We start from the raw sequence: 27,117 nt of genomic DNA, 5'->3' as shown, positions 1-27,117 counted from the left end.
ACTCTGGGCTTCCCCCAAGAGTATCCTGGCCAGTGCAGGCAAAGCCATGGCTTCATCCTTTGGAATCTTGGGACTTGTTGTTTGTTATGGAACCAGAACTTTCTGACAGTGATGACTAAATAGCTCACAAAACTACAAATCCCAGCATTCCATAGCATTGAGCTGTAGCAATTAAAGCAGTATCAAACTACATTAATTCTACAGTGCAAATGTAGCCTTTGATAAAAATTCTGGTTTGGATCAGATGCTGAAAACAAAAGAAGAATTGCTTGTGAAAGCCTTTCCCTATAACAGAATCATGGGATATTTGAAATATTAGAAAAATTATATGAATGTGTGGTAGGGAATCTTTGAAAAGGTTGCCCTTAGAAAAGGTGAAATAATATTATCCAGTGTTTCCTTACCAGATTGAAGATGAGTCCTCTTGGGCTGGCAAAGGACTCTGCAAAAATACAGGTGAGCAGCAGCAAGACCCAAACACTCTCCATTGTCTCTTACAAATAGCCAGTAAATTTATTTGGTGCTCTTTTGTCAAGGAGTCAGAACTACTGAGGTGTTGCCATCTTATAAAGAATGTCATCAAAGTCACATGGACATTCCTTCCAATAAAATACGAATACGTGTCCCTGCATGGCAAAATTCTATTGGGGGCAACAAACAAAACCCCAAGCCCACAGGAAACTGAGATGATAGACAAGCTATAAAGGTCAACTGCAATCCTCTGCAATCAATGAAGGATTTTTTCCTGAGTAAATACACATAGGAGAGGAGTTCTTGGACATGTTCAAATCAATGTAGTAGTTCAAGTAAATTTGGTGGAATTGCCAAAGATTAAATTAAGCATATGGTGCTGTAGCTGTTGGACTATTTCTTCCACATCCAGAATACATATTGATGAAAAGTTGCTGAGAAAGCATAAATAGGATAAGCACAAAGTATCAGGAAACGACACTAATAATGTGACTTTCTTTTACAAACTTTTGTTCCAAAGGAATATGTCAGAGACTGAAATTGTTGAAATTTGTCTACATATGAATGATTTTCCAAGACTTGCAGAGATGTGTGCTGGTTGCAAAGTGGGACGTACCTTTCAGTGGCTGTTGCAAATCACAAAAGTACGCATTCCCAAATTGACCTCCTTGGAATGTTCACTCTCCAGTTGGGAATGATTGTTTTAAATGCTATTTTAAGGTGGGAGGGAAATAGGGAATTAGATTTTATGTTTTGCTATGTTTTTACTTGTGGTTTGTGGTTTGTTGTTTTATTTTTATTGTTCTTATGTTTATTGTTACCCACCTCGATCCAATACAGGGAGAGGTGGGATACAAATAAATACTATTATTATTATTATTAGTAGTAGTAGTAGTAGTAGTAGTATTAAGACCCAAGCAATGCCAGCAAAGATATTTATTGGGGGGGGGGGGACTAGCAAATGTATTTATGGAAAAATGCAAGAGTAAGGCAGACACTGTCCAAACTCTTTTCTACTAAACTAACAACCTGCCACCCAAAATGTTAAAGGGTTTGGAAAAATTACTATACTTTGGACCACATTTCCTAGACTCCTGACATCAACATGGCTACTCAAGGTAGTTTCCTCAGGCAGAAGAAAGAGCAAGGCAGCAAATGATGTACACAGTTTCATAACATAAACTGAAATTTCATATTTTGGGGGTGGAGGTCTCTCATGTTCTTTTGTTTTATTGATATCTTTGTAGTCTGGAAAAAGTTGACATGTTCATGCAGATGCCTTAAATAAATGAGAAATCGTTGCACTCAGAACAAATGGGTGCTTTACACCTCCCTCCATGGCTTTCAAGAAAAACTTGTATTCCAATACAGAAAATGTTTCTTTGTCTTAGGTAAAAGCAACAGAGAGGCCTGGTGGTTCAAGAATACTTTCCACAAAACAGTTGCTCATTTCATAGTGCTTTTATCTAGAATATCAAACAGGGCTATCAGCCCAATGAAAAATTAGCTGAATAAAATAGCAAGTGTGAACAGTCTGCTCTTTCTCACAGAGGTTATTCAAACAACCTGAGATATAAAACTGCCTTCAGACAGTAACAGCTGCACCTGCTAGACCTTTCACAGGAGACAAGCGCATATCTGTAATAGTGTGGACTGTCGCGTGAACAAGGCCAGATTCAGAGAAGCAACAGGGTGGCTTTTGGAATACAACAGAATTTGGAAGCATGACTTTTCTTGGACTACAGCCTATAATGAGATGTGAAGAAGAGATTTGAAGGGGACTTTAGATGGAAACCCAATGTGTTTTGGCCTGAAAATGGAGAGGAAATAATACATATAACAGTTACAAACAAGGTATAAACTAAGACTTCCATAAGACTTCCAGGTCCTTCCAGTTTTCATATTCTCTTCTCCTCCTCCTCCTCCTTAATTGATCTAACTGAGTAGAGCGGTTGGAATATTTACTTCACTGGAGTAAAACTGCCTGAATCTCTATTCTACATTGACTGGTGGACACTGGGAATTGTGGTCCAACAAGGCCAATCTGTATTCCAATCTCTGGCCCAGTGTAGCATATACGTCTGACTACCAGCATTTGATACAACACTCTCTCCTTCTTCTGATAACTGAGAGGCTTTCGTAAATTGAAGTTTCCATGGGCTTTGGTTTGAGTGTTGGACTATGACTCTGGAGAGCAGAGTTCCCTGCTTAGCCATGAAACCCACTGGATGATCTTGGGCAAGTCACATGCTCACAGCCTCAGGGAAAGGCAATGCCAAACCTCTTCTGAATAAATCTTGCCAAGAAAACCCCATTATAGGTTTGTCTTAGGGTCACCATAAGTCAGAAACAACTTTAAAGTGTGCAACAACAATAATCAATGGGCTCATCAACAACACATATAAAGCACATGCTCTATCACAAGTAGGCAGTGGCTGCTTCAGAAATACACCTGAATGTTGTGAGTGGCTATCAAATCTAAAATTTCCTTAAATATATGTGGGGGGGGGATGCTAGGGTAATGTTTGTACCTGTTTTCTTCTTATTCAGACTATATATTTATTATATCTGTCTTTCTGTGTTTTTTCCACAATGGCCAAGTGTTTAAAAAGAAAGCATTCTCTATTAAAAAAGAACCACACATGACATGAACAGACCTTACATGTAAACATACATCCGGTAATGCCTTTGAGACTAAGTGGGAAGAAATTTCAATTGTTTTTGGTAAGACAGACTAACGTTACTGTCTATTTGAAAACATTAAGTGTATTATCTGCTGGCATTTGAAAAGGAATCAAGTTCTCCCCTTGTGAATGTTGTTGTTGCTGCTGCTAAAGTGTGCTTTCAAGTTGTTTCCAACATATGATGACCCTAAGGTGACCCTATCAAGGGCTTTTCTCAGCAAGATTTGCCTACAGGGGATTGCCATTAACTTGCACTTAGGCTGAGAGAGTGTGACTTGCCCAAGGTCATCCAATGGTTTTCCATGGCTGAGCAGGGATTTGAACCCAGGTTTCCCAAAGCCCTTGTCCAGCACCCAGACTACTATACCATGTTGCTCCCTCTGTGAACAATGTGTGTCTGTGTGTATGTGCCGTCAGTTCCAAAGAGTTTTCTTAGGCAAGGATGACCCCCAAGCAAAATGTCTTATCATTGTTCAGAGAACAGTAATCTCACTAGATCTTTTGACTTAAGCAAGCCAACTTTCCTTTTAAAAAAAATATGGAAAGAAGTTTCATTGTTTTCAAGTCAGGCCATCTGTTCCTACAATCACTTTTCAGCTCAGAATAACCAGAGAAGTTGCTGAACAAGTGAGGAATTTCCCAGTTCATGTGGAGATCAAAGTGAAGGCAGGCTTTGATCTTCATATTTTTAAATCAGTAAAGTAACCCTCTGTTAAAATTATGCAAAATACCTGAACACAAATCAGGGTATAGGTGAGACAGCTAGGTTGCATTAGAGATTGTCCAGGAGAAGAAGAATTTAAATGTGGGAGGCTGGTGAACTTGGATGGAGGGATGAATTCCTTTTTCCAGAGAAGGCAAATCCTGGATCCAACCCACAGAGCCCATACAGACAGACCAAAATAAAGCTGCTTTGGGTCACTTTGGAGGTATGCTGTTTAAATGACACAGGCACCTTAAGAGGCCAGAAGCTGCACCAAATCTACACTCCAGTCTTTCCCCAATCTCAGCCTCATATGCAGTAGGCAAATAAAACATAGTGATCTCTGTTACAGGGCCATTGTCAGTTCTGCTGAACTGCAGTGGTGAGTGCTTTGACCAGTCAACACACAAAAAAACATAAATGATTAATTTGAGGTAGTAAAGTTAACAGGTGTAATATTCAGGGAACCAGCAGCTGGTGGTTCCCTTTTTAGTGGTGTATATGTGTGTGAGAGAGAGTGACTCCTGGGTTTGGGTCTGATTTTTTAAGGGATTGTCCGAAGTGGACAAAGTGTCAGTTTTATAATCTGCTTAGTTGATGTGACTCTATAATGTATATTGATAGCCAGCTTGTCATAGTGGTTTGAGTGCTGGCCTACGACTGTGATATCCAGCATTCAGTTCCCAGCTTGGCCTTGACACCCATCGGATGACCTTAGGCAAGTCACATGCTCTCAGCCTCAGGGAAAGGCAATGGTAAACTTCCTCTGAACAAATCATGCCAAGAAAACTACATGAGAGGTTCATCTTAGGGTTGCCATGAGTCGGAAATGACTTGTGTGTTGATGTGTATTGGTTTTGCAAGGTATATAGTTGATGTATAATAATGGGAAAGACAATAACTTTTTTAAAGGGACTGTCCAAAATGCTCAACCTATTTGGAGCAATAGCACATTGGTCAATTCTCTGACTGTTTGAACTAAATCTGGGGGGATTTATCAACCCACTGACCTGGAAGTCACCAGCAGCCTCTAAGGATCCTTACCAACTCACAAAAAGCTGTGCACAAAACTGTGCCTGCTATCTTTTGTGAACCAAAAAGAGAACTCTTTCCATCCTGGACCAGCTCAACAAAATGGAGGTGTGCCAAAGGATATTATTTCCAACTCTAGGAAACAACTTCTTTTGAGGGCAAAGAATCCACCCATCAAAGGAGCAGTAGTCCTTCAAAACCACCCTCAGAAAAAAGCCAATGCCAGTGCCCCTGGGTCTCCCCTTTCTCACACTGGTCCCCCTTTTGGGGGGATGCTTTTAACAATATGTCTTCAGGCCCCACTAGAGTGTTTCAGTATGTGTACATCTTATTTGTCCTTTTAAAATGATGTGTATTTTAACTGAAGTTGTGTGTCTGTTCACGGTTCTTGCTCCATGGGGACAAATACAAATATTTTATACTGGTTTGTTATTATGATTGGGAAGGGGACTATTTTTAAATTGTGATTGACCTTGATGTACTGTTTTTTACTGGTTTTTTTCGATGTTGTAACCCACCTTGATTCCTCGTGAAAGGGTGGGCTATAAATAAATCATATTATTATTATTATTATTATTATTATTATTATTATTATTATTATTATTATTGGGAGAGGTGGGTAAGAAATAAATATTAGTACAGTGGGCCCTTGCTATCTGCTGGGATTTGGTTCCAGGAGCCCTGGTGGATAACAAAATCAATGGATGCTCAAGTCCCATTAAAGAGGATAAGCGCCTTGATCCAGGCCTGAGAGAGAGAGGACTACTGGACCTGATCCCCTTCCCCACCACCATCTAACCGTCTAATTAAAAATAATAATTGTAAGCCACTCTGATAGCCTTTAGGGCTGAAGGGAGGGATATAAGTACTCTAATAAATAAAATAAATGCAATGGACAGTAAAATGGTTCTGGGTGCCTTGTATAAAATGGAAAAAATCAAGCTTTGCTTTTCAGAATTTATATTTATATTGGCCGCTGCTTTAGTCCTTTGTCTTCTTCCCTGGGTGGCTGTGTTTTGGCTGGGCGCTGTCCGTAGTGCTGAAGGAAAGGCCAGAGGAAGGAAAGGGGGCATAAGCAACAGCATTGAGCCGTTCCTACCTGATCTGATCCCACCAGTGGCAGAAGCAGGGCTGGTTGCGGAGTGGGTTAGACCCCCTGAAAGGGAGGAGGAGGAGGAGTTGGAAGCTGCCTGGGAAGCGTCACATCTAAGAAGAAAAGAAGAGGAGGAGCAACAGCAGAGTAAAGCACCCTTCAGGCTCCAGCAGCCTCTTCCTGGGCTGATCAAGAAAGAAGAGCACCAGGATCTGAACTCAGTGCCTGGGAGTTCGAGGACAGAGGCTGCCTCTCCGAGGAAGGGCAATCGAAGCCTGACGCTCCCAAGGACAGGGAGCCTGAAGCTCCCCATCTGCCCCTTCCCATTGCTTTTTTCTGGCAAAAAATAGCAAAGAAGCCCTTCTTTGGACTCTCCAACCTTGACCCTCCATTTCTGATCCTCTGACCATCTCTTTTCCTAAAAGAGACCACCCACTCCAACCACAGGCATCACCATGGCCAAGATGCTGCCAGCCCAAGAGGCAGCCAAGATCTACCACACCAACTACGTGAGGAACGCCAGGGCCATGGGAGTCTTGTGGGCACTCTTCACCCTCTGCTTTGCTGTCATCATGACGGTGACTTTCATCCAGCCCTACTGGATCGGGGACAGCATTGACACACCACAGGCTGGCTATTTCGGCCTTTATTCCTATTGCATTGGCAATGCCCTGACAGGTGAACTCATCTGCAAAGGCAGCCCACTGGACTTTGGCACTATCCCTTCCAGTGCCTTCAAAACTGCCATGTTTTTCGTGGGCATCTCTACCTTCCTCATCATTGGTTGCATCCTCTGCTTCAGTCTCTTCTTCTTCTGCAACGCAGCCACTGTGTACAAGGTGTGCGCTTGGATGCAGCTGGCAGCATGTAAGTTGGGCACAGGGAACCTGGGTGGCAAGGGGGGGTACCCATCCCTATATCTCACCTGTGTGCTAATATCTTCAGACTTTGGGATATCATGTTCAGAGGGAACATAACTCCTTGCCAAATTCCTACAAAATGTTCTGTGAAGGCCACCTGTATAAAAAGAAAGCACATCTGCTAGGAGCCATTTAGATGAAAAGGGGATTGTCATCTGCAAAACAATGTTGTGTGTCATTAACTTTTCTGCTGAGACTCCCAATGCATAGTGCTAAAACAAAGATGCTACAACAAGGTTTCAGTATAAATATGTTCACTAAAGATTTTCTAGACCCATTTGGATGAATACATTCGTTCTGAAAACTTGATTCTCAGTTGCTCTCAGTAATATTGTCATAAAATCACAGAATGATAGAGCTGGAAGGTATGCCCAACAAGTGAAGGAATCCATCACTAAAATACTCGAAGAGATGATCATCTAACCTCTGTTTAAAAACCTCCTGTGAAGGAGAGTGGAGTGAAGATTTTTCTAACAAGTTTACTAGTACTAAATATTTGTTGCATACATATAACATGTTGGACTAGTTAACACGGTCGAGTGGGGCTGGGAGATCTGGTTCTAGTCCCCACTGAGCAATGAAATTCACTGTGTGCCCTTGGGTCCCCCTCTTTCGCTCTCAGCTTGACCTGCATCATGGTTTTGTTATGTTGTTAAAGTAGTGGGGGGGGGGAATCTAGGTATGCTGTCTTAAGGTCAATGAAAGAAAGAGGAAAATCAGTCAGTTCATGCTGCAGAAACAACTCCCCATCTCAAGAAGGGGTGGGTAATTGTGATCCTCCAGATATGACTGGACTAAATCCCATGATTTCTCACTCTTGCTTTGCTGGTTAGAGCTGCTGGGCATTGCCATTCAGCAACATCTGGAGGACTATAGCTACTTAACTTATCTCTGTTGGAATAGGGCCCTGGAGACTAGGCTTTGGATCCCTGTTCATCTGTGGAAATCCACTGGGTGACCTGGGGCAAGTCACATTTCTCACCCTCAGAGGAAGGCATATGGGAAACTCCCTCTGAACAAATCTTGCCATGTAAACCCTGTGATAAGCTCACCTTAGATTCTCGATAGGTTGGAAGCAATGTGAAAGCACACAACAACAACAAAATAAGAACATTAAACTGCATTAGCAGTATTACCATTCTGTTCTGGACTAGCAGGACATTTTCACACCATTTCCAAAGACAGGCTCATGGACAACACAATTCATTTGTATCTTACTGCAGTACTGGTAACAGGAAAGTGACCTTCATTTAACTTGATGGCGGCAAACAATCTCAGGATTTTAAAGGCTGGCTGCACAGGACACGCACAACACTTTATTAATACATACCAGCTGACATCTATTTGTTGTCCACTCACACAGATGCTGACATTTTATTTCATTTACCTAGTTACTCCATTGTTTTCCTGTAACAAAGTTCTTTGGGCAACTTGCAATGAACAAAGATAAAAAAACAAACTGAATATAAAATGAAGCATGAAACAATACAGTCAAAAACAATGTAAAAAGCTCTGCTAGATGTCTACTGTTTCTTCTCATCTAGCATCTTGATCCCCACAGTAGCCAAGGAATGCTTCTGGGAAACCCATAAGCAGGACATGTTGGTTTGGGGAAAACAGATTTGGTAGAAATTTTTATTGTTTGTTTGCTTTAAAAATGAGAGTGTATACAACTAGAGCAGTTTGAGGCAACAGAGAAGCTTTTTAATTTTTTGTAAAGGAGGAAAACTGAGCAAGGTATCTATGTTCTAATAAGAATGGTGAGCTGGATATAATCAAAGCAATGCTTTGCAATACAAAGTAAACAGGCTTCTTAAGACTTTAAAAGCAGAGAGAAACAAAAATGTAAAAGTAATGGGGAACACTAAAAGAGTGTCAACATCATTTGGATAATGTGAGTAGCAGAATTCTGGAAAGAATTAGGAAATTTAAAGATCAATTTTGTTCACATTCATCATAAGATTTCTCTAGATTGTGCAAGCAGGAACAACTGAAAAATAGTCTCTATCCTTTTACTTTCAGATACTCAATTCTGTCAAGTAATTTCAGTGTGTTTACTCTAAGTATGACTGATTATTTATTTGTTGTTTTTATTAATATCAGAAGAAGAACTGAGGAAAAACAAAAAGGGAAGAAAAATGGAACTGAATATCTTTAAGTTTAAGAATATTGGAGACTACAAAACCAGGCAGGTTAATGGAAAGTATAGGCATTATACTGAACATAAATCTGAAGAACAGCCACAAGGAAAGGCAGAGAGTTAGAGCTTAATAGCATACGGTCACATTCACTTTTGCAGTTGCAACTGGGTTACCTTCTCCTTCTTAAAAGAGTAAAGGAGCTGAAGTATTAATTCATATGATGATGAACATTCCAGTTCTGTATAAAATGCACACCCAGACATCTAATCCGTATAAAAAGTATATTCAAATTGTGTTAGATTACAACTTTCCAACCTGCCAGGGATCGCCTGCTTAATCCAGTGTTTATGTGATTAACAAGACTGATTGTCTGATTAAATCCTGACAGTAATGGCAATGTCTGGGATATGGGATGATAAGCATTCTGTGTGGTTGCTATCCACCCCAAAAGTCCTGGGGGATCTGTGTGATTCCACCACGCAAACATGCTGAAATGCAATAAAGACATGTAAACCCTTTTGAAATATTCATGCCAAGGAGAAATGGCATTTTCTTGTTACATTATCTGCAGAGATCACTTTCAGCAGATCGAAACACATTGGGTCAAGTCACTGGCAGAATAAATTAAAACTAACAACACTGTGTCAGGGTCATTGCTGGCATTTTAAATAAGCAGTCGGGGGAGCAATAGCATTAAGGAAAGCTCTAATTCCAACTTGGCCCAAAGCATAAATAGCTTAAGAATAAGAAGCTTGGAAAAGACCTCCAAATAGCTCACAGTGGCCAAATACAGGAGAAATATAAGAACACAGATAACTAGCATGGGGAAAGATGTGCATGCTCCTTTATTATAAGCCAACATAAAGAAGCCACAGCTTGATTTTGAGCACATAATTCAGCATCCTGGGAAATGCAATATTCACTTACATAAGTTCTCAGTAGTGGGTAGCTGTTGGAAGGTAGGAATTGGAGGCAGAATTCCAAGGACCCACTTAGTAGAATGTGCAGTGGTCCTTCCCTATCAATTTCAAAGGAACTGAAAAAACAGGCACTATCACCTCCAGGGGTGTGAGGGTGGGGGACACAGAGAGACTAGTCTAAACTTACTTGATTGTCCTTCTTAGGCTCCTGGCTTTTGTAAGGTGGTGAAAGCTCTGGAGTCAAAAGAACAAAAAACAACTCCTCCCCAAACTCTGATTTATAGAAATTAAACAAGTTTGATCCCTCCATGGGCACCCCTTGAAGCACAGCCACCCACTCCTAAGGGCAATATAGGTGGCATTGACCCCATAAATAAGAATTCTACCCCCACAAATGATTTTTTCTTTCAGACCCCCAGTTTCTAGCACTGCAAAGAGTGATACATAAAAAATGATTAACGCCTACAAGGCTTATATTCATGGTGTTTGCATTCCCTTGGTAAGTTTGCCTGCCCCTTTTCTTTGGATGTCTGCTCTGTGTTTCTAAATGCTTGACTGATGTTTTAAGTTACTGCAGTGCTATAAATTTGTGGACTAAAGGGAAATTTCAGGGGAGGCAGATTTTTTTAATTGGGGGACTATGAGAGCATTGCCTTCCTCCCAATAACTACCCCTCTACTCCTCCCAGTGCTGTATCATACAAATTGCATTTGAAACCCTCCTCTGAATCAAAAGCAATCCAGCATGTAATGCTCAGAGGTTCCCTGGGCAGACAGCATTAGAACTGGTTGAACTGTTTTTTACTTTTGACTGTAATGCCTGAACACTCTCGATTAGGGATCCTGCAAGCCCTTCTCAGTCAGTGCAGACAACTCACAAAGGTTCTCAACACCTGTTTTCTCTTCCTAACACCAGAAGTCCAATTTATACCTTTTCTCTTTTCACTTTCAAGTCTCATAGGGAGACTGGAAATGGCAGGCAGTGGAATTTCCATTGTCTGCTGTCTAGGAAACACAGAGAGGAGTCAGATTATACCATCCCTCCTCCTGTTTCACTTTAGCCAATTTGCCTCTCTGATGAAACAATGGATTTATCTCATTAAGATAAAAGGGTTTGGATAAGGCTGAGAAGCTGCCTTTCCCTTACCTCTACATCAAGGCAAAATAAGGTGGTGCACGGTAGCTCCCTTGTAGTTTACTGACAAAATGGGAAGGGTGAGACACAGAATAATATCCTTTCTCAGATCCTGGTCAGAAGGGTGGAATCACACAAACATGTAGTTGTTGAAACAATAATCTTCTGCTTACTCATCTTCTTTTGTCATAGATCTCTCTCACTCTCACTCTCTGTGTATAGATGTAGACAGACACACAGTCATATTCACTGGATTATTTAAAGACCGAAGTGAGTTGAACAAGAATGAGCAGTCCCTGGCATGATCAGGAGCACTTTGCTCATCTCTTTTCAGCCTATTATAAATGAGCATAGTAATAGTAGTCACGCTATTAGGCTGTACCAGGCCTAGAAATATTGCTGCCTGAGCCGGAGGGCAAGAGGGCATCTCCACTCTCCTTAGACCACAACAGGACTAGCAGATAACCAGCATTGCCAATTTCTGGGGAATTCCCCAGAATCCAAGGAATTTAATTAATGTCTTTCCAGGGATTTTGACTGAATATTTGGTAAAACATTCCGAGGAATATCTTCGAGACTTGTTGGCAACACTGCAGATAACCATTACATCAATACTGGAGGTGGGGAGGGTAGAGCCCTCTGTCATATCTGAGGCAGCAACTCTCTGGGCTGGGGACCCAGGACAGGTTGTGTCACACACAGAACTCTACTCTCTTACAAAGGAAATTATCCAGGTTAGCATCCCCACGTTCCATCATGTGCTGTCTAGGACAGACACCTCACTTTGCTTTATGGTAGAGCTATCCCTCTGATATGCAATCATAGGTGGAGTAAACTATTCCATAGTGACACAGAAGCCCCATGGGGCAAATAAAATTGAAGAGATAATGTCCCCCCTAATGTGACCAAGTTACTTCACAGATCTTCATACACTGATCATGAAAGTCTGGATAAGCAATTGTAAGTGTATTTCGTTGAACATCTTTACAGAGTTCTATTTCTATGATGTAACTGGTGGTGTAGGGTGCTTGCAATGGGTGGATTATGCATGCTTACATGCATCTCATCCCGATTTCAGCCCTACAAATGCTGCAGACAAGTGTCTAAAACTGGCTAAAATTACCTGTGAATGACTCAAGACAACGAGTGATAGGTGCCCAGAAGAGTGCTTTGTTGTCTCATGGGTCTTAGTAAGTATCTGACTTTGGTTCAGTGTTGATATACCAATGAATAGTGGCCAGAAACAATGAGACCTACTATTTCATGCAAGGGAATCCTTTCAACTGATCATAACAAGTATTATACAGAAATAGTGAAACACTTCAAGTGGCATGCATCTTAACAAGATTGGCTTTCATAAGACAGGCTGAACACCTTAAATGAACTCGTTCCATGGCAACTTCTGAGCTGAACTGTTTTCTTGATCAACAATAACAACAACACTTATTTATAATGCCCTTTCCACCAAAGGGTGGAACATCAAACATATATAATCAAACATGGATGATAAAACATAACACTATAAAATGCTAAAATACTAAAATAATATACTAATATACTAAAAACAAACTGAACATAGCATAGCATTTGTATCAATATAATATCTGTAATACTGAATTGTATCCTGAGGTCTGCTAATCAGTTTTCAAAGAGCTGTTGGGAAAAGCTGAGCGAAACTACAATTGGCCCTCCACATTTGTGGCTCTAGCAATCTATAGGTTTCTCTGTCAGATATTGACCACAGAGTTGTGCTGGAGAACCCTAGATGTTCCTAGAGAAAACACTTTTCTAGGCATTTGCAGGTCATCCAGCATAATTCTATGATCAGTGTCTGGCAGATGCTGACCATAGAGTTGCATTGGAGAACCTGGAGATTCCTAGAGAGATGTTCTCTCAGGTAAAAACAACCAGTGTTTTTTTTTTATTTGCCATTTTCCCACATTCACAGGCATCCTTCACCCTTAACACTAGCGAATGCAGAGGGGCTACTGTATATTATATTGCCTTGCTTATCCTGGACCTCTCCACATATACTGGACCACAACTCCTATTGTCCTTAGCCAACATGGCATACTGAGTGGGGATGATGAGTTACCACCTCCCAAAACCAAGTACCTGAAACATCTGGGTTAGCTTTTCCTTTGAGGGGGACAAAGATCTGGGCTTGGGTGAGGATGGGGAAAGAATTCCTTGAGCCACAGCTTTTGAAGAATATTGCCTTCACTAATTCTACTCAGTATTTTTCAAAGAAAAGAAGCGGCAGTGCTGCTGATTCCTACCAAAGCACCAACAAGCTACTTGCTAGTTCATCTTATCTCACCTCCATACATTATGTAGTTCTTTTGAGTCTCTTGTTTTATCCAATAGTGATCTCTTCTCCCTCCAACTGTTTCAGCCAGTATAGATGGGCATCTATCGCTATTGCTATCTTCTACAGTGTTCTCCTCTTTGGGCCTGGAGCATGAATGAGTTGCTGCTTTGAGGCATAACTGCAGGATGACTGATAGAAGAGTGTGTGTTTGAAGACAATAGATAAGAAAAGACTTGGGAGACAAGTGACTGAGTCCATCACAATCAAAATCATGATAATCAAACACCATACATTATTCCATCAAATAATAAGTCATTTTGAAGAGACTTCTCTGTTTAGATGAATTGATCTGTCCCTCTTAGAGGGAAAAAATGATATATTCATGGCTCGAAGTATGACACAGCTACCATTGTATTTTCTAAGATGGAAAGAAGAAACATTTATGCCTTTTATGAAACTGTCTGGCATCATTATAGGGAACCATATGACTCTGCACCTTACCAGTTTTGTGCCTTAATCTCATGCATCATAAGTGACCTTTCATACTAGAAGGCAGGATTGATATATCATTGCATTGTAGCCTCTTTAGGTTAGTACATGGAGACTTCAGATCTCTCTGCAATATCTCAAATAGCAATTTCAACTATTATTGTAGCACAGTTCAGCTACACCAGCAACTGTCACCAGAAAATAGGGAGGATTTGACATGTCTCCACATACCGTGGATTTCTGTTGTCACTTTGTTCTTGTAGCATAGTAACATAAAGCTCTTTCATCACGTGGAGAGCAGCTTTTATGTCTCTAAATACAATCTGTGTTAAAATAGCAGAAGTTGTCTCAAGGGAAGTCATTTTAGCATTGTATGCAAGACCTTATACTATAATATTTATATTAGAATTGTAGGGTGTTGCCATAGAAACAAATAAATGTCACAGAATCATATCTAGCAAGAAAACATCCCAACAAGCTTCTCTAAAAGCAACAACCATCTTAATTTATAACAAAACAAGAGTAAGCAGGATGCATGTATACTTTGGGTAACAGTCCAAATAATACAAAGCAAGAACCAGGTTGAAAGTAAGGTGCATATCTTATGGTCTAGCTACCTTCTTTCTCTCCCAGATACATTGTATTGAGCTGTAATTACTCAGCGGTGAAGGAAAGGCTTGCCTTTGAAAATGGTTTGCAGAGCTAAAATGTTGACTTTCAAATTGGGGTTGCCCAAATCCAAACCATCATCAATTGACCAAAGCTAAAAACATGATTTTTGAAATCACATGATCTGAATGGCAACAATTTTCAAGTCAGAATGCAAAAGGTGCAAGATGGTGTTGAACAGGTGGGCAATCTGCATTAAGGAATCTTGCCTTCTGTCAAAGATGATCGGAAACTAGAAATGTGTGGACTTTGGACTACAGCTGCCAGAATTAGGACTAGTTACAATCCAAAAAGTAACATTTCCAAATTCTGATGGTGTAACATGGTAAATTGATTGCTTGGCTTTGCCTGTCCCTCTCAATGTGATATATCTTCTCCATACCTCTACTCACCCCTTTTTTCCCTGGGAGCCTCTCTGGCACATTCTCAGAACTGGAAATTACATTCACATACCTTCAGCATAAGTGATCCTGAATTGACATCTGCCCTGAATGAGACTCACATACAGGCCACTGGCATACCGTAACACCTCTCCCCTCCCCGCTTCAGGTGCAGGTTTGGCAATAGGTTGCCTGCTCTACCCCGATGGCTGGGACTCCCCTGAGGTGAAACGGATGTGTGGAGAGAAGACAGACAAGTACACACTGGGAGTGTGCACAGTGCGCTGGGCATACATCCTCTGCATCATTGGGATCCTTGATGCTCTCATCCTCTCCTTCTTGGCCTTTGTGCTTGGCAACCGGCAAGACAATCTCCTTCCATCTGACTTCCAAGTGGAAAATAAGGGTAAGCTGACTTTTCACAGAATAGACAAATGCCTGGTTCCCCTTGAAGTCCCAGACATCACACAGTGTGGTATAGTGGTTTGAATGTTACACTGGGATTTTGGAGAACTAGATTCCAATCTCTACTGAACCATAAAACTCAGGGGATAACCTAGGGTCATTCACTCTCTCAGCCTGACTAGATAACCTAGGGCCATTCATTCTCTCAGCCTGTCACGATCAATTGTGTAAACGAAGTGCAATGTTTTGAAGTCACTGGAGGAAATGCGGATGTAAGTGTACATGAAAATTAGCAATATTAGATGTATTAAGAACAGCCAAGGCTACAGATGATTAGGGAATGATTGACAAGGCATTGCTGTTAGCCACAGAATTATATGGAAGCCAGCAAATGTCCAGAGATTCCAAGTTCTGGTTATGGGCACAGCTAATTATAAATGGTACTATTACAGCAATGGCAACCTCTGTAAGTTTAGAATTTATAGGTTGCTGGGAGAGCGTGCCACACATCCCAACTTGCTGCCTCCTGAGATGCTTATGCTTTGTGGCTGTGCAATGAGCATTGATAGTAAACAATAGGAGGGGAGATACCTATTTTTGGATTATCCTTGTAATGTTCTTTTGTCTTGCAGAAGAAGGAAATGAATGATGATGAAGAATGGAGTGGTCTTAAGCTTTTGACTGAAATGGGCATATTTGCTTCCAGCTTTGAGACAACTCAAGAGGGCTATTTTGATACCCATGAGTGCCAAGCACCAGGCATAACCCATACCATGGATTTTTAAATGTTATCCATTCTGCAGGGCAAAAAGAGACATCTAGGAGTTTGAAGGAGTGGGGTGACAGGAAAGACTCTTGCAAAATCACCTCCTTATTACTGGAACACCTACAGTTACTTCATACTGCCCAAAAACAGAGCTGGCACTAGCACCTGGAGTCCCTAGGTAGCTGCTTAAACACCAGAACCCTGGCAGGGGCCTCCACTAAGTCTCTCTTTAATTCTGCCATCTTAATACCTAAACATGGAAACTGGCCACCTGGTGCTGCCTTGAAGCATTATTGCCCTCCAGTATCAGATAAGCCCAACAGGACCCATTGGTGTGTTGTTGGTGTTGGTTTTTTTTTTTGGGGGGGGGGGGGCGAACCTGGACACCAGAGCAAGTTTTCTTAGAACAAGATATTCTAATGAAGAAATCAATTCATCGGGTTTTTTAAAAGTGATGCATTCAGCCAGTAGTCAATGCAGACCTGCAAGATAGTAAGCAGCATATAGAAAATTATCTGATATATTTTGCTGGCACTTCTCACAGAAAAGAAAAACCTTACAGAATTGATCTGGCAAAACAAACTACTTTTGAAATCACCTTTATTTTGGCTTATCCTAAATAATGGGAAGTGCAGAGTGCAGTTGCTTGCCATGCTTTCTGGATTTTGTCTTTTATTCTGTTCTTATACTCAAGTGTCTCTTATTTAAGTTTCCCACAATTCAGAGACTAACTCCATTGCACATAAACATTGTGAATTCTATAGCAAATATGAGTAATACTGGTCTTCAAGAACAATGGTTCTATAACCAGGCTTCAGACTATAACTAAAAAAAGGCAGCATTTTCTTCGCTTCCTCTTACCCAAATGTACTCTTCTGGTCATCTCAACAGCTTTCAGAGTTCAGTTTACACACAGGAATGATATTACATGCTAGTAGATTGTAGTGTAACTTTCCAACAGACTTTGCCCACTATAGAATGACTAAACTGAAGCTGTCATATTCTGGCCATATCATGAGAAGACATGACTCACTAGAAAAGACAATAATGCTTGGAAAGCTGGAGGACATTTAGAAAAGAGGAAGACTGCATTCCAGACACATAGACTCTGTCAAGAAAACCATTGCCCTGAACCTGCAAGACCTGAGCAGGGTTGTTGTTAAGATTACTTGGAGGACTTGCATTCATTGGATTTCCATAAATCAAAGTCAGTTTGATGGCAGTTAACAACAATAAATAACAAATTGTTCCAGATTTGGTAAAGTGTGTAACAGTATTCCAATTCCAGCCCAGTCCAAACTCAAATGTTGAGTGACCAGGACATAGCACATCTACTATGCATCTGAGTATTCAAAGGTTCTCTTTGTAATTTAGTGTCAGATCTTCATTTTAAGACAAGTGTTACACCAAAATGAATAAATGTATGATGATAAAATACTAGTTCAATGATTATAAGGGTTAATTCAACCTAACAACAGAAACAATTTGCTGAACAGAGCAGTAGTCGAACTTCCTTATTTTCTACTTTAATGCTATGGCTACATCACTATATTACTCACATCCCTAAAGTACAATTATAATAGCATGCTTGAAGGGTGGGGGGTAATATGATGTAGCCATAGCATTAAAGTAGAAAGGATGGAAGTTACACACTGTACAAATGTGATGAACACAGACAGCATATTGAAAGTACCTGTATATTATTTAATAATCTCTTTATTGTACTGCACTTACAAAGAAAAAAAGACAATGCACCCAATAGAAAGAATAAAAATGTATTTGTTTTTCCTTCAGGTTTTAGGTCAACAAAACAAGTACAAATTGATTAGTGAGCACTTTATGGCAATTTGGAAGTTGAGTGAATCTGATAGCCACAAAATACAGAGGCAATCCTGACAAGTCACCATTTATACTATGCCAGTATGTCTCTTTTAGTACAAAAGACATAGCAACAGCTCATATTCTATGGAGCAGAACCTGTATTAGATCCAAAAGATACATTTTGCACCATTCAGGTAGCCAAGATGGTTGTGTTGACACTGGAAATTCATGTCTCCCTGCCGACAAGTTTTCACAGTTATTTAAGAGAAAGTATTATTATACATTCTAGTCCCATCTTAAAATCTTTTTTAGACAGGCACAGAAGTGCTTTTGGGAGGTAAGGGAGATACTCCAGATAACAGGAATATAATTTAAAAACTTAATGTGTTCCTTTTCATCTTAAGGTTATGCACAGAGAACCTTACTTAACATCTCTTAAATGGTCATACAGCACAGATTCCACTAAACCCCCTGTCAGGCATCATATGATAGCATGGCCAATTTAGAACACGAAGGAGATATGGTAGTTCCATTTTAATTTTAAAAATCAAAAATAAAACTGTGCCACATATTTGTGTATGAGAAATATGGAGAGTAGACATTGAGAAAAGTGTTTCATTGCTGGCAGCTTTTGTCTTACACGGTGCCTGGAAATCTGAATCTTCCAGGGGTTTCAGGCCTGGAAATTTTAATTACCTCAAAAGCCTATTTGGTCCATGGTCAAGAAAGGCTGTTGAACTTCCCAACTTCCTAAAACCTAACATTAGAGCAGGGAGCAGGGGATCTTCTGACAACCTCTTGAAGCTCAAGAGATAATCACTGTAAAACTAGTACTACATAATTTTTCTGATATAATAAGAACGTTTAGGTGGGCAAGTCATGGCTAACTCACCTTTTATAGGCATTTAATATGTGTTTGGTTGACCTACCAAATTTTTAACAATTCTGGAAAAGTGAATTTAACCCTTTATCTCTGGGTAAGAAAAATAACATTATTTCTCCTGATGTTAATACATAAGAAAAAAAATATTTCCGGAAAGATCATTTCTAGTCCAACACTTTGAACAAATTGACAGGCTACATACCATTAAATCCTTTAACTTCTGGAAATGCAGTGGGAAAGTATGGGCACAGAGAATGGCTAGAAAGACAACCTAATCAACTAATACCATATTTCCTTTTGAGTAATGAAAGAATAAGGATATATCCTATTTTTTTCCCCTGAAAACTGCTCTCTCCTAAATGTCCAATTTTACACAAGGCCCATATAATAGCACTGATGGCATAAGGCAGACCCACATGACAAAGTGGCCAGTCCCATCCTTGACAATACTTCTGTTTTTGTAACCCGGTTTGAATTGGAGAAATATATGCATTTTTCATGCAGCTCCTAGGCCACAGTACAAAGTTGGCAGACCACATTTTTGCCTAGGGTTTTAATGTTGGGCAGGTTTGGCACAGAACCGGGCAAGTGGGTTACCCTCCTGCAGCCAACAAATGCATAGATCCATAATTTTTAGAAGAACAGCAACTCCTATCAGTCCTAGTTAGCATAGCTAACAGTGAGGTGGGATCATGGAGTTGCAATCCCTCATCTAAAGGACTGCACATTCCTCACCTCTGTTGCAGAGACTGTTCCTTTTACCACTTCCCATTGCTTTGTGAAACTACTCAAGTACACCCAATTGAGTTTTGGAGAGCAGCTTATTTCACTACTGGGCTCGGTAAATCATCTGAACAATGAGGGAACAAAAATAGTGCTTAAATATATATATATATAGGTATGCGCATATTTCATACAGGCATTTTCAAAAGTTTCCATGGCTAAAACTAGATAAAAGTATGTTTGAAAAGAATAATAAGAAAAAAAAATACCAAGCAGCTGAACAGACACCTAAGGAATGAGTTGAGTTCAGTGCTCCACATGGAGCTACCACCTTGGTGCCATCTGCCATTTCTCCTCTTACTGTCAGCAACTGGATGTGCACTAAGAAAATGACTCCCGGAGTCAGTGAGCTAAAGAGGGATTCACAGCTCTTCACACCCCCCTTGGGATGACTGCAATATAGTTAAAGGGAGTGTGTTCCAATGAAGATTTGCCCACACTTCAAAGGGTAAGGTACTTGAGTAAGGAAGAGAGTCAGAGGAAGGAGGGCGTAATTTCACATTCCCATAAAAACTCTTTGGCAAACCCCAATCACAGCAAAACATATGGACGCCCACTGGCTGACAACAGTCCCTACTGAGTCAAGTACACAAACTCACATGAACAGTTAGATTTATCTAAAATCTCAAAAGTCCTCAAGGAGAAGCTTCGCTCTGAAAATCAACAAGGAAAAAAAATGACTTGGGAGAAGAGGGAAGGGGCAGCTGGGACATTTATGTCTGTATATATATATATTATGCTGTAAACCCAGTTAGAGGGCCCTGGTGCCAGGCTTGAAGCATCTAGGAGTTTAGCCAGGGATGCCTGAGACACTGAGCCGCTGTAGCTCTCTTCTCAGGATTCAGCTCCAGCATAGGTATTAAGAAGTCTGTGAACGCAGCTGCCTCATCTTGGGACCAGTCATATTTCTCCACCAAAACTTCAAAAAGGCCCCACGGCTTCAGTTTGGTGATGTGCTTCAGATCACCTAAGAACAATGACAAGAAATGTTAACAAGGTATCTTTAACATACACATCATGGTGAACTGACCCAGATGGCAAGACTCAAGTGCTATCTAAAACAGTGTTGTGGAATAATCATTTGCTCTTCCAATAATAATTTGCTCTTCCGAATTTTACACGAGATAGTTCTACAGGGATTTTATGGAGCAGTGAGAGTAGGCAATACTACGTCAGTTTGGCACACCACTACATCAGCACTTTGAGTCACAGCAAGATTGTTCTAGCACTATGTATGCAGATGCCAAAACAATAAAGCAAGTGTAAACAATACTGAGTCCCATGTCTGGAGGAAAGCAGGGCATAAATTAAATACATAAAGAAACTCTGTTAGCCTATGGGATCACATGTTTTAGGATGGTTTGGGTAGGCAACCTAGTGTCCTTGACTGGCAGGATCCAGCCCACACTTCCTATCACTCTGTGGGTTGTATCTGACATCCAGCACAATATCAAGGACACTGCCCTCTTACTAGCATTAAATTTGGGAGAAGGGCTTAATTTAATTTCTGTTGTGCAAAATATAGTACAACACACAAGAACCACAATCCTTTTTCCAATCTGAGAAGTACAATACAAATGCAAGAGTGCTCCCCAAACTCTCTCCCTATTATATGCTCAGGTGTGAAGCTGGGGCTTTTCATATTCCCCATGAGCATATCTGTAGTCCTTTGCTGTTAGAGAATGAACAAGATGTTGACATAAATGGTTCACAAGCTTGTGAAGCTTACATGCTATTTTTTCTTAGCATGAGTGAAAATTTAAAAATCCGCATCTTTACAACTCTTGATTACAACAGTCCTAGCTCCATATTTGACATTCACATTTTACCTCCTTAAATTCCTTAGAGCTTTAGAAATTAAAGCAAGTGTGACTGTTGCCCAACAACAGATAACATGTTTTGCCATGCCTCAAGTCAATTTGTTAACTAAGTAGACAACTTGCTGTTAAAAAACAAAACAAAACCAAGTGTGAATACTGAATATTCTAGTCATGCCCAGAATGGAACTCTCATCTTTTTATACCTACAAATTTTTTACATTCTTTCCACCTTACCTTTTTTGGTGAAAAACTCCTTGGAATATTTTCCAGCCATAATGAGTTTGCGAGGTATTTTCCCCAGAAGTTCTATGATTAATGCAATGTGGTCTATGGTCCCCAGGAGAAAAAGAGGGGGGAACAAAAGCATAAGTATTAATTCATATTTACTTTCTTTGGACATGGAAGCTGCTGCTCTACAAGAACAATGCTAAAGTTACATGACTGAGATGTCTTAGTTCTGGCCTGTTGCAGGTATATAATGTAGCTATGTTCCTGTGGCTTCAGCCCAGATGGCTAAAACAAATTGTTTCAATTTCTTGTATTCTACCGTTTAGAATTGAGCATTAGTGATCAGCTGAATAGTTTCTAAGTCACTTTTTAAAAAATAAACACATGAGTAGTGCCCTCTTTATCCTCTACATTTAGCAGTCATGTGCAAAATACAGCCACATAGTTTAGTGTACTTAAGTCTACTTAAGTGCTGGTTATGACCTATAAAGTCCTACACGGCTTAGGTCCAGACTATTTGAAAGACCGTATCTCCCCATATGAACCACCTAGAGCCCTAAGATCTTCAGGAGAAGGCTTTCTCTCGGTCCCACCACCACCCCAGGCTCGCCTGGTGAGGACCCGAGAGAGCGCCTTCTCAGTGGCTGCTCCTTCCCTGTGGAACTCCCTTCCACGGGAGACTAGGCCCCCTCACTGCTGGCCTTTCGTCGGCAGGCAAAGACATTTTTGTTTAAACAGGCCTTTTGAGATCTGGCAGGCTTGGTTTTATTGGGAGATGAAAGGGTTGGTTGGACTTGGACTATTTAATTTTAACTCTGTATGTTTTAAAATTTTATATTTGTAATCTTTATATTTTTATGATTTTAATTGTAAAATTTTAACTGGTATGTTTTATACATGTTTGCCACCTTGGGTTCCATTTTGGGAGAAACGCGGGATATAAATAAAATAAATAAATAAATAACAAATAAGTCTGCTAAAATCCATAGATTTAAGCACATTCAATTTTGCCTTGGAATGTGCCTGTATTTTTCAAAATTAGGAGCACAAATAGAGTATCCTTAACTAGAAATCTGAAATTCTCCAAAATCCGAACGTGAATGCTGATGTGATGCTTCAAGGCTTCAATGTAAGAATATTTTGATTTTGTAATACTGTACATGGAGTGCAAGGCTGGAGAGAGACACAAGGCTGGGGAGAAACACATGGATCTGTAAAATGGCAAGAATCCAAACACAGTGCATGGCATGAATCCATGTCTCCCCCATTTAACAAATCCTTGCACCTCTCTCCAGGCTTGCGTCTAACTCTAGCCTTGCAAATGCAAGATAAGTTTGTACTACACTACCTGTATTCCAAAATAATAATAATAATAAACCCAATTCCAAAATGCTTCATGTCCCAAGCATTTTGCACAAGAGACACTCAACTTTATCTAAGCAAGAATCAGTCCATGTCAGTTTTGCTCATTTTTACCTGTTAGTCTTTTTCAATGTTCATCTGCAATTATGAAATCTCAAGACAACCAGCTACAGTGGTGCCTCGGGTTACGAAATTAATTCGTTCCGCGGCCGCTTTCGTAACCCGAAAAGCCTTCGTAAGCCGAATTGCCATAGGCGCTAATGGGGAAAAGCCGCGATTCCGTGCGAAAAAGCCGAAAAAAGCACCAAAAGTTTTTTCGTAACCCGAAAAAACATTCGTAACCCGGAACAATGATTCCCTATGGGATTTTTTCGTATCCCGAAAATTTCGTAACCTGGGTATTTCGTATCCCGAGGTACCACTGTATGTATTTTGATCTATTTAAACTATTAGGTTTTGTGTCACAATACTGAGAAAAGTATGTGGAGTCTTGACCTTACCATGAGGTGTACAGATCCTGTCATATCATACAGAAAAATAAATTTAACTCCATCATTCCCCTATCCACTAGACCAGGGGTAGGTAATCTTTTGGAGCCGGGGGCCGGGTTGCTGTCCCTCAGACAACTGGGGGGCCGAAGCCGGGGGGGGGGGGGCTTCCCCCCACCGGGGGGGCGGAGCCACATGTCGGGGGCAGAGCTTCCACCCTCCGGGGGCCAGGAGGAGGCCTCCAGTGCTGAAGGCCCTCGCCGGCTTTTTTGCCAGACTCTGACGGGGCCTGAGGCCCCATCAGAGGCCGGCAAAAAAGTCCTAGAGGCCCGCTGCTGCTGCCGGGGCCCTCCAACAGGGCTCTGGAGATCACACCGGGCCTCCTAGTGGCCCTCTGCTGCCACCAGAGCCCTGTTGGAGGGCCCCGGCAACCGCAACGGGCCTCCTAGAGGCCCGCTGCCGCTGCTGGGGCCCTCCAACAGGGCTCCGGAGATCGCACCGGGCCTCCTAGAGGCCCACTGCTGCCGCCGGGGCCCTCCATCAGGGCTCCGGAGATTGCACCGGGCCTCCTAGAGGCCCGCCGACATTTTGTTTTTTAAAATGGCGCTGAAGTCTCACGTGGCCTTTCCTGTTCTGCCCCGCAATGGGAAAGGTCACGCAAGACTTCGGCTGCCATTTTAAAAAACAAAATGGCGCCCGGAGCGGCGCAGAAGCAGGGCGGCAATCGGCGGCAGGACCGCACCGGGGCCGGTGAAAAGGCCTCGGCGGGCTGCATCCGGCCCACAGGTTGGAGGTTGCTAACCCCTGCACTAGACAATACACATCTCCCATTCTTTAACCTCTTTCACTGTACTGCAAACACATACATTAAATCACTCCCCCACCCTATATGAATAATTTTTAGCAGTTTTGACAATTCAGTGAATAATTCTTACCTTCATCCCGTGAATAGTCTTCACCAGAGTGAGGCTCAAACAGATAGTCACCTGTAGCCAATTCAAAGGCCTAAAGAAGAAAATGGCAGACATGTTTCAGGCTTTTTAATTGGGAACATTTTATCTAGGAACAGCCACAATCCTAATTAGATACTTGTGCACAGGAAAAGAGAAAACATTTCCAGAAGGCCGTTGGGTTAGTCTGTTGCAGCAAATAAATACCAACTATCTTATGGTATGTTGATTAGTAATACTTTTTATTTGAATTTTTTATCTGGCCGGAAGAAAGGAACCGGCTCTAAATTACAGTGCTGAAAAGTCATCGTAAACAACTCCAGGATTCTCTCAATTAGGCAAAATTGATTCATTTAGTTCCATACACTAGAATATCTCAATATAGATTATGTTTGATTCAGACATTAGATCTATAAATTACTTTGGCCAGTAAGTCTGAAGTAAGGGGGTGACATACAAATTATATAATGACTACTATATGCTACTAATTTTAAAAAAACCAGCAAAATAATTTCCATTAAATGAAAGGCGTCCTTTAAAAAGTGTTCTATTTTTCTTTATTTATTTCAAGGATTTATATTCCACCTTTCTCCCACAATGAGAGTCATTAACTTGTCTTAAAATAATTTTATATCATGCTTCATTGTATCTGATTTTAGGGAAGTGTAGAGCATAAAATAAAGTGCCTATTCTGTTGTGGATCTGAAATTCTTATTGAATTGTGAAAAGAATTAGGTAACATAACATGACTGAGCTTACCATGCAGGCTGTGCTCCAAATATCAGCTGAAGTGCTGTACCCTGCTCCAATCAAGACTTCCAAGGATCGGTATTGCCTTGTCTGAATATCCTCAGTGTAGTGTTTATGCTGCCAAAGTAAAGCATGCTATTTTAGAACCCAAGAGCAAGGAGGATTCCATGATCAATATAGGCAGAAATGGAATAATTACTTTAAATTAGAGTTCTTCAAATCCTAGTTTCAAAGCTTCAAAATTTGACAAATTAGTTTTGCATAATATGTAATCCAGCATTGTAAATGTGATATCCCCCAGCAGGTTTCCCTTATGAGAGCATTCTGTACTTATTACATCACGACTGAGATCTATACATATACAGCCTGATATGTATATAAGGACAGAATAGCTACATAGTGCCTTTTGTTTGGCAGCACTAGAACAGTGTCGTCTTCGAATCTAGTGCTGCCAAACAAAAGGCACTATGTAGCTATTCTGTCCTTCTATCCTTAGTGGGGAAACATGGAGTGGTTAGAAGTGTCTCACTTCCATTTCCCAAGTCAAAACTGAGTCAGGATGCTATCATGATAAAGACTTTGCCTAGAAGTGCCTCCAGTGAACTGAATGAGATGAATTTAGAGTCCTGAGCAGAAAAACTGCTTTTAGAGATGTAGAAATGTTTCACAGTAGGCATTATTTTAAAAGGGATATCAATCTTCTAGAAGAGCAACAGTAGTTTTCAAAGATATAACCACATTAACCTGTTTCAGCATAAAATGGAAATGGGAGAAGATAGGATCAAGGAATAAAGCACATTTTTGAGACAGATTTATTTCAGTTGCAGGTTGTGGGAGGTAGGGTTAGAGTGTAATAATGTAAAGAAAGATATGTCTTTCTACAATTCTGAGTCTTCCCTAGATCACTCCAATTCCAATATACCTGTGGTTGTACATCTAATTCCATTAATGCATCTGGAAGAACTGGACTGACATCAATGAAAGCTCATGCTAATACAAATCAGCTAGGGATTAAATATTGATCAGAGTGGGGACTGCAGTCAAGAAATCATAAGACGACTAAGAATGGGGAGGGCAACTACGAAAGAACCAAAAAATATCATAAAATGTAAAGACATACAATTGAGCACAAAAGTTAAGAGTCATATAAGCCATTGTATTCCCTATTACCATGTACGGATGTGAGAATTGGATAGTTAAGAAAGTGAATAGGAAGAGAATTAATTTATTTGAGATGTGGTGCTGGAGAAGAGTGCTGAGGTTACCATGGACAGTGAAGAAGTCAAGCAAATGGGTCCTAGAGCCCATCAAACCAGAAATCTCTCTGGAAGCCAAGGCGCATTACAGACCGCCCCTTTGGGGAGGCCTGTAGGCGCTCCTTTCTCCACCGGATCAGGGCCTCAGCTGCCAGAGCGGCAGCCTCCGATGCCCCGATCCGCCGCTTTCAAGGCCGCGGGGAAGCGGCAAAAGGCCGCTTGCCCACGGCCTGGAAAGGGGTGTCCTTGGGGCTTCAAGCCCCAAAGACACCCAATGGTGGCGGGGAGGAGGAGAAAGGGGCCGCTTGGCCCCTTTCTTCTTTGCGTCGCTGGCGCAGCCGTCTAAAAGCTGCGCCAGCGACACAAATTGCAGAAGGAGCTCCGTTTCAGAGCTCCTTCGTGCACTGCGGAAAGGGCGCTCTATGCGCCCTAGTGCGGCATAAAGTCGTCACGTTCGCGCCGCCCCATCTGGAGGCGGTGTGTTCATGACGTCGTAATGGCGGTGCCCATCTAGAATTAGTATTAATTCTAGTATTAGGGTTGGGGGCGTCCAGAAAGGACGCCCCTTTCTAACCTTAGTACGCGCTCCTCGCGTACTAAGGTGCCCGTCTGTAACGGGCCCAAGATGACTAGACTGAGGCTGTCATACTTTGGACAC

General features: G+C 41.1%; 3 protein-coding genes across 3 annotated transcripts in view; 1 reads left to right on the top strand and 2 right to left on the bottom strand.

The window, feature by feature from the left end:
* Positions 1–488, bottom strand: part of CLPS (colipase) — a 5,800-nt gene extending 5,312 nt beyond the window's left edge. The window contains exon 1 of the mRNA XM_042461424.1: positions 405–488. Within this exon, the coding sequence (XP_042317358.1) occupies positions 405–488 (84 nt within the window). The remainder of the gene's footprint in view (positions 1–404) is intronic.
* A 5,694-nt stretch (positions 489–6,182) lies between these two features.
* On the top strand, positions 6,183–16,469 carry LHFPL5 (LHFPL tetraspan subfamily member 5). The gene is made up of 3 exons (XM_042465204.1): positions 6,183–6,850; positions 15,117–15,353; positions 15,985–16,469. Exons 1-3 carry the CDS (start codon positions 6,439–6,441, stop codon positions 15,999–16,001), a joined length of 666 nt encoding a protein of 221 aa, XP_042321138.1. The 5' UTR covers positions 6,183–6,438; the 3' UTR covers positions 16,002–16,469.
* Positions 16,470–17,877: 1,408 nt separating this feature from the next.
* Positions 17,878–27,117, bottom strand: part of SRPK1 (SRSF protein kinase 1) — a 39,676-nt gene continuing 30,436 nt past the window's right edge. The window contains exons 13-16 of the mRNA XM_042462995.1: positions 25,213–25,320; positions 24,439–24,508; positions 21,660–21,752; positions 17,878–20,572 (exon numbers count right to left, since the gene is read on the bottom strand). Of these exons, the coding sequence (XP_042318929.1) occupies positions 20,388–20,572; positions 21,660–21,752; positions 24,439–24,508; positions 25,213–25,320 (456 nt within the window). The 3' untranslated portion in view covers positions 17,878–20,387. The remainder of the gene's footprint in view (positions 20,573–21,659; positions 21,753–24,438; positions 24,509–25,212; positions 25,321–27,117) is intronic.

This window comes from Sceloporus undulatus, chromosome 4 (genome assembly GCF_019175285.1).
Source record: "Sceloporus undulatus isolate JIND9_A2432 ecotype Alabama chromosome 4, SceUnd_v1.1, whole genome shotgun sequence".
NCBI classification, from domain to species: domain Eukaryota; kingdom Metazoa; phylum Chordata; class Lepidosauria; order Squamata; family Phrynosomatidae; genus Sceloporus; species Sceloporus undulatus.
This window is presented reverse-complemented; position numbering and strand designations above follow the sequence as displayed.